Raw genomic sequence first — 8,808 nt, 5'->3', positions numbered from 1 at the left:
AATCTGTCTGCATGTACAGTCAAACTGCAAAGAGCTCTGAGCCGCAGAACTTTATTATACTTGTTTGACCTTAATGCTTGAGCGACATAATGTGACAACTTGTTTTTCATCTTCAGTGTGTAATAAAAACAAACAAACAAAAAAAGATGGTACACATTTATATCCCTCTACTAATACAACGCATTCGTTTTCTAATCTCAGTTCTCAAATTTAAAAGGTACGGGGTCTACGACTACTCGCCCAATAAGTGACAACAAGTAGATTATTAATTACATATAAAAACAAAATACATTAAAAAATCTTCTATGTTGCATTGCTTTATACATCCTTATTGCACCGAGCTGCATACAGGTCCTTCTTCACTGAGAAATATTGCTTAAATATGTAGAATCACTGCAGAGTCGAGTGTTGCGCAGACGAGTGTCAGTTTCATGAACAAAATTATGTTCAGGTTAGAGTTAGGAATGTGTTACTAGAAGTAAATATAAAAATGGTTCTCGATCAACCGTTTCATTAAGCTAGTGGAAAGCAGACGATACAGTCTGTGAGAGGTTCCTGTGTCTTAATGCGAAAAAGGAAATCAGTGTTGCATTATCTGGCCTGTCAGTTCGGCGCGTGGACCGTCTCGGTCCGGGCGATATGTTTGACGTTGTACTTTGGTTTCCTGAGCTTTTCCTCCGCCGACGCTCACGAGGCTTCGGCCGGCTGAGACTCCGCTTCGCCGACGCTCTCCCCCAGGATCTCCTTGACCTGTTCCAGGCTCTCCGCCTGCCGGATCAACTCCAGTTTCACCTGGAGAGCGGAGAGAGAGACAGAGAGACGGAGGATGAGATGTCAGCGGGGGCACATGCGAGGGCGGTTCTGATAGCTTACACCTCATCGCTGGGCGTCGTTTCGTACCGCACCTGAAGTGACTGCGAGAGCTCGACGAAGTCCCTCTGCACGGTCTGGCTGGTGTCCACCTGAGAGCGGAGACTGATCACTTGGCTTCGGAGCTCCAGACACTGTTGGTGAAGAACGGCCTGAGAGCCAAAGAAATAGAGAAACAGAGTTTTACAAAAAAAAAAAACTCACTTTCTAGGCGGACAACGACCCAAAACATACAGCCTGAGCTGTACGAATGGAAGATTTTGGATCAGTTGTCTCAAACTGCAGAGCTGGGATCCCGATTTCAACAAGTAGGTCATTAGCTGGACTCTCTAGAACTCGATTTCCTGCTGAGGAGGTAATTCAGACAATTACATTAAGTGTGTTATCTAAAAGTTGCAGGACGTGAGCCCTCAGGGATAAAGTTTGAGACCCCACATTTAAATCAAAGCACATGCATCCATCAGAATGGCCTATTTAAAGTCCCTACAGCCTACCATCGTCAGCTCCTCAACAGATTTCACTAGTGTGACTAAATAGATTAGATTAGATAAACCTTATTGTCCCTAAGGGGCAATTGCAGATAAATACATTACAAATGTAGTACACCACGACATCCATGTAGCACACAGTACTATCTCAAATAGCTGAAACCGCATCAAAATAAGAGTTTGTGATCAAGTTTTATTTACTTTATCATGAGTGAGGCCTTTGTTTGAGCTCTGCAAATGAGTGAGCGCCACCCGCAGGGCGTCCAGTTCACTGCGGCAGGAAAGCAGCTGAGCCTGCTGCTGGTCCCTCTCAGCCTGGATCTTCTCCGTCTCCGTACTCAGAGTGGACAGTTGCACTGCGGAGGAAATCACAAGCGCAGCTCTGTAACTTTACAGCCGTGAGACTTATTACTGGACAGATAGTTAACCAAAGGCGTTTGAAATGAAACATTATCCTTCAGGGGAGGTTAATTTGTGAGCAGTGTGATGATAAACCATGATGTTCACTCACCTTCCAAAACATCTGATGACAGTCGTCGTAATCAGCAGCGGCCACGAAGGGAGTGGAAGAAATTATTTCAGCAATGCGAAAGTTAGCAGGATAATCACAGATTAGGAAAAAAATAAATAAACTGTCCACAGACCGTTCTCCTCCGTCCGGCTGTCCAGCTGCTCCCTCAGATTGACGATCTCAATGCGAAGCCGCTCCTCACAGTGCGCCCCCTACAGGAATACAGTAAACTATAAAATATGTTTGAATTGATTTTTTTTAAATAAAAACCAAATTGGACAGCTCCTCTGAGTGAGGTGTTCTGTAAGAGAGTGTTTTAAAAATGGTGGATTTACATGCTGTGCGCTCGAGAGGGACGACATGGAGTCTAGTAAGCTCTCGTCAACCTCTTCTCCCTTCAGCCTGGACAACTCACAACACATTTTCCGCTGAGACAGGGACAGCTCTGCCTGCACAGGAGAAAAGAGCGAGGTCGGTTTCAGGCATTTAGAAGCGCACTTTATTTTAATTCTGCATTCCCTTAAAAAAAAAAAAAGAAAAAGAAAGAAAAGATGCCCTTTATGTCCAAGGAGAAAATAATGCTCATGATTGAGGCTTCCAATTCTAGTTAAAGGGCTATTTCACATTTTTTTAATTGATCTAAATGCATTTGATCGCCCCTATGACAATTTAAATAGCTTAAAACCCAAAATGTCAAAACCCGTGTTTAAAAACTCCAATTTGAGGTTTATGAAACGCTTACTTTATTTGCAAAAAATGCTATTTTTTAAAATAGTTTATTTTAAAATATATATCGCTAAACATATTATTTATATAGTTCCTGATGCACGCTTCTGATATGTCACATAATATGAAAGTTACACACGTGCAGAATCTGTTTTGAAAGGCGAACAGGCGTGTTTAGGTTCTGTCTGGTCCAGTAAGTGGAGGAGGATGCAGACAGCTATTATTATATGACGATAATAAATATGTAAATATATAATAATAAACATTCCTTTTTGCAACACTTTCATTAGACACATTTTTCAGATCAGTGTTGTTATACTCACCAGTCGGCTCTGCACAGCGCTCTGCGATTGGCTGAAAGATTTCTGTAAATCTTGCAGGAGAGTCTCTGACGCCTGGACCTGAGACTGGAGCAGTGAGACCTGAACACCAACAAACAACTTTTATTCAAATGTGCAGATGACTCCTGACTCCTCCAGAGTTAATCAGCTTATTCAGAAAACGCATTAATAAAAAAACATCCAATTTTCAGTTTTCTTTTTTTTTTTATAAATTCAGCAACAATATGTAAAATATGCTGTTCTTAATTGAGGCCACACTTTAGAATCACACAGAAAATTAAGCAATTTTTACTTTATTACATATCATCTCTTGTTTATGCATAAATCAGGATGCCAAAATAATACGCTTTAAAAAAACAGGAGCACAAAAAATATGATTACACATCATATCATCGACTCTTATCAGCCAATCAGAGCAGCGTGTCCCACCTGTTTGTGGGTTTGGTGGGTGTGTGTATCCAGTTCTCTCTCCAGCTCCTCCTTCTCCGCCTGCAGCCGGTTCACTTCCCCTCGCAGCTCCGACAGCTGTCAAACACAGCACAGGTTTACTAAAACCCTCTGACCTTCTGCCGCCCGATAGCCGAACGCTGCCGTGTCCGGACCTGCGCGTTCATGGCGTCCCAGTCGCTGTGCGTTACGAGGCGGTGTCCGGCTGGCGGCAGGTAGATGGCTTCGGGAACCAGCGTTCCCGTGGAAACCAGCGAATCCGTGTCGTCCTGAGCGAGGAGCTTTCTGGGCAGAGACGGCGTGTCCAGGGAGAACGAGGACAGCGACGCTGAGTCGCAGTTCTGTAGTGAGAAATAACCCTCGGCTGAGAGAGGCGAGCCTTCTCCTTCTGCCGCTGCCTCCAACTCTGCGGGTCGACTTCGCGTTTGGTCCGCCGGCGAAGCCGCTTCATCCTCTTTCGAGCTGTTGACAGCCGACGTTGGAGAGTCATTAGTGGAGACGTCGGCGTCGCCCCGGCCCTTCCTGTTGCTGGTCTAACAGACGGAAAACAATCGATAAGATTCAGTCTGAAATACTTAAAATATTAAAAGAAGCAAACTGACCGCGTTGTGTCCACCGGTTCTCCTCCAGTCCACAGGCTGGGACTGCAGCACCGCTATCCTGGCTTCATACTGAGCTGCAGTCTCTGATGATGTAGAATAAACCAAAGATATTTACTCTTAAATTAAAGATTATGAGGTCAAATCAGCTAACGTTTATCGCTAAAAATCAAGAATTGCTATTTTTATTGATCATCTACTAATATTTATTAGTAAAAAACAATTAAGCAAATGAAAAGCAGATAAAAATGTACTAACCCTGTTCTACTCTGAGAACAAATTAGAAGGTTTAGTTTAAATAAGAGATTAGTTTCAAAATATTAATTTAACTGTTGAATGAATATATTATTTAGATATGAGACATTGAAAGCCTCAATTTGACTTTCAATGTCTAACTTTAATTTAAGGTGAGAAAAACTAAACTAAAACTTAGAAATAATGTGTGGGATGCTGCGGTGGTGCAGGGGCAACGCACAACCCATGTATTGAGGCCTTAGTCCTCATGCCGGTGGTCGCAGGTTCGATTCCCACCCTGGTGACATTTGCTGCATGTGTCCCCTCTTTCCTGTCAAACTACTTTTAAATAAAGGCCACTAGAGCCAACAAAAAAAAACTTTAAAAGAAAAAAGAAATGACATGTGGACAATGCAAACTAAAACATTTATCAAATCTAATTTCTATTCATAGGTGATAGTTGGACTGATCATCCAATCAGAAACAAGTTTGGGGTAATAAAAAAAATCTAATGTCCTATTAGGCAACTAATGAAAATAATTTTCTGTTATGCTTTTCTAAATCCCTTTTAGATCAACAGGGTCCAAAAATGTCAACAAGATATAACTTTAGCTGTGTAAACTTTTAGAGCAATGTAACCCACATAGTGCGAACACACACAGCTCCTGACCTCTGAGCGCCTCCTGCAGAGACTGTATCTCTTCATCACATTGTTTCTGCAGCTCGGCCAGTTCCTCCTGTTTGCTCAGCTCGCAGATGGTCGCCACGCCCTGCCAGTGCTCGGCCTGGGCCCGGTACTCAGCTAGCTGGGCCTGCAGGCTCACCACTGAAAACCACACACAGCGTTATCGTTTATCACACTTCCCCACAGGAAATCTGATACGCAGTAATGTCCACATGTTGACACTCCTGGGAGAATTCGGGAAATGTATGAATCTGTTACCTTGGTTGCATAATTTCACACAGAAAATGTTATTTTCTATTATTTGAATGTGGTTGCTCTCCGTCATTTCCACGGCTTATAGTTCGCACTCCTGACCACTTTACGCACAGAGTGCATGGCGGAGGTAACTACATCTGTTTAAAAACAAATACTGACAGCTGACAGTGTGGCGACTGTAATTGCAGTCCGACAGCAAAGTGCAGATTTATCTGCTTGATGATCCTAATAATAATGTTTGGCTTATTTTTGAGCGAATAAAAACAACATTGCACAACAAAATATTTCTTGTGTTTTTATTTATTTATTTTTTATACTCGGATCCAATTTGACAATTTTGGCCACAAGGCAAAGACCCCAATACTTTAGACCAAAATAAAAACATTAAAATAAAGAAATGAATGAAAGAAAAAGTCTTACTAGCCTGAAAGCAGACAAAAAAACATGTTCAAATTCTAGCATTATGGGTGTGCTGTGGTGGCGCAGGGGTTAAGCGCAGCCCATGTATGGAGGCCTTGGCTCTTGGGCCGTCGCAGGATCGATTCCCRGCCTGGTGACCTTTGCCGCATGTCTTTTCCCATCTCTCATTGCCAACTTTCCTGTCAAATAAAGGCCACTAGAGCCAACAAAACCTTTAAAAAAAAATTCTAGCATTATGTTTTAAATGCTGAATTGTTGAATTTATGCTAAGATCTAAATATAAWGTTAATACAAACCAGGATGCTATTAAATGATAATGTGCTACAAACCCCAAATTTCAGCTATCACACATGATTAAAGACAAAAACTTTACATGTAGCTCATTAAAACCAATATTTTATTTAGTGGAAATAAAGTCTCAGCAGAACTGAGACAAATCTGCACATGCTGGCAAATTATTACAACGTGTTTTGTTTTTCTCTTTAATTATCACCTACTTAATAAATTCAAAATCTTTTGATTTAATTATACACAAACTGGTATTTCAATAAGAAATTAAGAAGTCAAACTCTTATTTTGAGCCCTTAAAAATCTATATATTGAAAATAATTTGATGACAAGTGCACCACTATCATTGCAGAATGCATATTTCTTTCTAAATTAATGTMGTTTATGTCAAAACTCGATCATATAAGACTTCTTAAATAAACCTCACAGATAAAATTACTTTTAGAGTAAAATGTTACTTTTTAGACGAGAGAGTAAGATTGCTCTTTAAGGGAAACTGCACTTGGTGAAATGTCTCCATAATTTGACATGCAGATRAAGCTTGGTGTCTTTTGGAAAGCCTAATACAGGATTACAAATCTAAACAATAGAAAAAGAAAAGTGCAAGCAGGTTTAACTTCAATATTTACCCAGCTATTTTCTATAAACATTACAACTCAACTAGGATATTAAAAAAAGAGACCAAACACTAACTGCAGCCACAGTTYACTCTTTGTTGTCCTGCTGAATGACCTTCAAATCCTCTCAAAGCTGTGCTTATCCCTGTGCTGCTTTTATCACTTTTTCCTTCCACAAAATTTTCCATCACAATGCTTAAATACAGTATTCTGCCAAGAACCAGATTCTTTAGCAATGACTGTTTGTGACTTCCACTCCATGTGAAAGACTGTTTGGCAGACAGCTGTCAAGTCAGCGCTCTCCATGAGTATAGGCCATACCATAACTATTTTCTAAAAAAAAAAACAAATGTCAACTTTTAATTAGTTATAACCCAAAATGATAAATATAAAAAAATTATAGCACTTGTATAAGTAACATATTTCTGAACTGAACAACAGAAATTATATTGGATAATATTCTCATTCCCTGAGATGCACCTGTATATGTCACATCAAATATGACGAACACATTTTAAATCTATTTTTCATTTACAATTAGAAACAAGTACTTTATCCATTTGTGACAACAGATTTCAGGTGGACAGCTTTGTAAAAAGGGAAAAATATAATCACTGTTTATCTTTTAACAAAACTACTAAAATACAAACTGCAAAAKACTTTTATTTTAAGGCATATTTTAAGACACCTAAACAAGCATTTGAGGAATTTTTCCTTTACTTCATTATACGCAACAGGTAATCTTGACTTGACTTTCAAAATAGCACAGCTTGTAAAAGAAGATGTAAAAAGAACCAAACTTTACACAGAAAGGTTTCACATTTCTAAAACTTCATTTAATGCATCAGTAACCATTCAAAAACATGCAATTATAGGCATTTTCGCTTCCACTTCTCATTATTTACTTTCGGAATCGCTTCTCTTTTTTGTCAGGTGTGGGTAACTGGTTTAAAAACTAATATTTAACGTTACTTTGCATCATTACTAACTCTTATAGTTAGTAATAAWGCAAATATTTTATAAAATTGTCTTCCAACGTATCAATTTTGTTAGCTGGATGTGTTAGCTGCTGCYTAGCCGCTGCAGTTAATTTCAGTGGTCAATCATGCTAACAGGCCGTTTATCTGTTAACGTAAGCAAGCTAAAGCTTTAACCCGACACTAGAAACAAGCCAACATTWAAAAAAAATAAAACTCAAGCTTTAAATCTAATTGCACTGTCTCGCAKCTGTTTGTGAGAGCAGATTAGAGTTAAACCTGTTGCTTTTAGTACCTGTGTCTTCCTTCTCCGAACTCATCTTCTCATCAGACAGCTCAGTAACAGGCAGGACATGGGCGAGAAATAAAAAAATTTAAAAAACGAAGAAAAACACGAGTATTAACAGTTCCTAAAGTCCGCTTCAGTCATTTTGTAGGAGGGCGAGGGTTTGGTGTGGAAAGCATTAGTTCAGGAAACAACTTTCCCCGGTCTGAGCCTGCGGAAAACACGTCAACCTCCTTCCTGTTCACAAAGTCCTGACCCTGGATGCCATTCARGCAGTAACAAGCCAGGAAAAGTGTTTATTTCACTGTATCTATGAGATATTAAATATGTAAGAGTTTTATTKCGGGAGTTACTTTTAAATACTMTAAATTTTACTTGGAGAAAATTTTGTAAATGTATATTTTTAGCAGTTTCTGTAGAGTAAGCAGGCAAAATATACAGTACAGTTACTAAACATTTTTCAAATTAAAAGCTTGCATTTTAAGCCACACCCAATCCCTCTTTTAAAATCATGAGTTAACTGATTAACCACTTTCCCTTGATTTTTTTTTTTTTTTTTTTTGCCAGCCACACCCAGGGCCTGATTAGTGCCAGATTCAAGAAGTCATATAAATAGAATCTGCCTGACAACACCAATATTATGYTTTTGCAAATAACTTTATTTGCTAAATGGCAGAATAATAGGAGCTTTTTAGGACTTAATTAGTTCCTTACTCTAGAATAGTTTGCTGAAATTCTGGCCCATTCCTCCTGTCAGAATTGCTTTGAGTCACTTTTGTAGGCTGCTTCACTGACATTTTCAACCCAGTTAACCAGTTTTCAGTGGTGCTGAGGTCAGTGTGTCATAGCCACTCCAAAACACTGACTTTGTCATTAAGCCACTTTGCAACTAATTTGGAAGTATGCTTCGGKTYATCATCCAGTTTGAAAACTCATCAAGCTGTCTTTTAAACATTTCCACATCRTATGAGTAGTTTTCCATGACGCGATTCATTTTGTGAAGCTCACCAGTCCCTCCTGCAGCAAAACACTCACCCCATTCCAACATCCATCCATCCATCCAT

At 39.6% G+C, this 8,808-nt stretch overlaps 1 protein-coding gene across 1 annotated transcript; it reads right to left on the bottom strand.

Moving 5' to 3' along the window:
• Positions 1-35: 35 nt before the first annotated feature.
• Positions 36-7,959, bottom strand: rabep2 (rabaptin, RAB GTPase binding effector protein 2). The gene is made up of 12 exons (XM_008416625.2): positions 7,754-7,959; positions 4,887-5,042; positions 3,986-4,068; positions 3,539-3,916; positions 3,366-3,461; positions 2,919-3,017; positions 2,205-2,318; positions 2,003-2,081; positions 1,870-1,881; positions 1,560-1,714; positions 906-1,022; positions 36-792 (listed from the first exon to the last, which is right to left on the bottom strand). The coding sequence occupies exons 1-12, from the start codon at positions 7,776-7,778 to the stop codon at positions 688-690; spliced, it is 1,419 nt and encodes a 472-aa protein (XP_008414847.1). The 5' UTR covers positions 7,779-7,959; the 3' UTR covers positions 36-687.
• Between the last annotated feature and the right edge of the window lie 849 nt (positions 7,960-8,808).

The sequence above is a fragment of the Poecilia reticulata genome, linkage group LG8, assembly GCF_000633615.1.
Source record: "Poecilia reticulata strain Guanapo linkage group LG8, Guppy_female_1.0+MT, whole genome shotgun sequence".
NCBI classification, from domain to species: Eukaryota; Metazoa; Chordata; class Actinopteri; order Cyprinodontiformes; family Poeciliidae; genus Poecilia; species Poecilia reticulata.
Note: the sequence above shows the minus strand (reverse complement) of the source record. Positions and strands in the feature narration are given on the sequence as shown.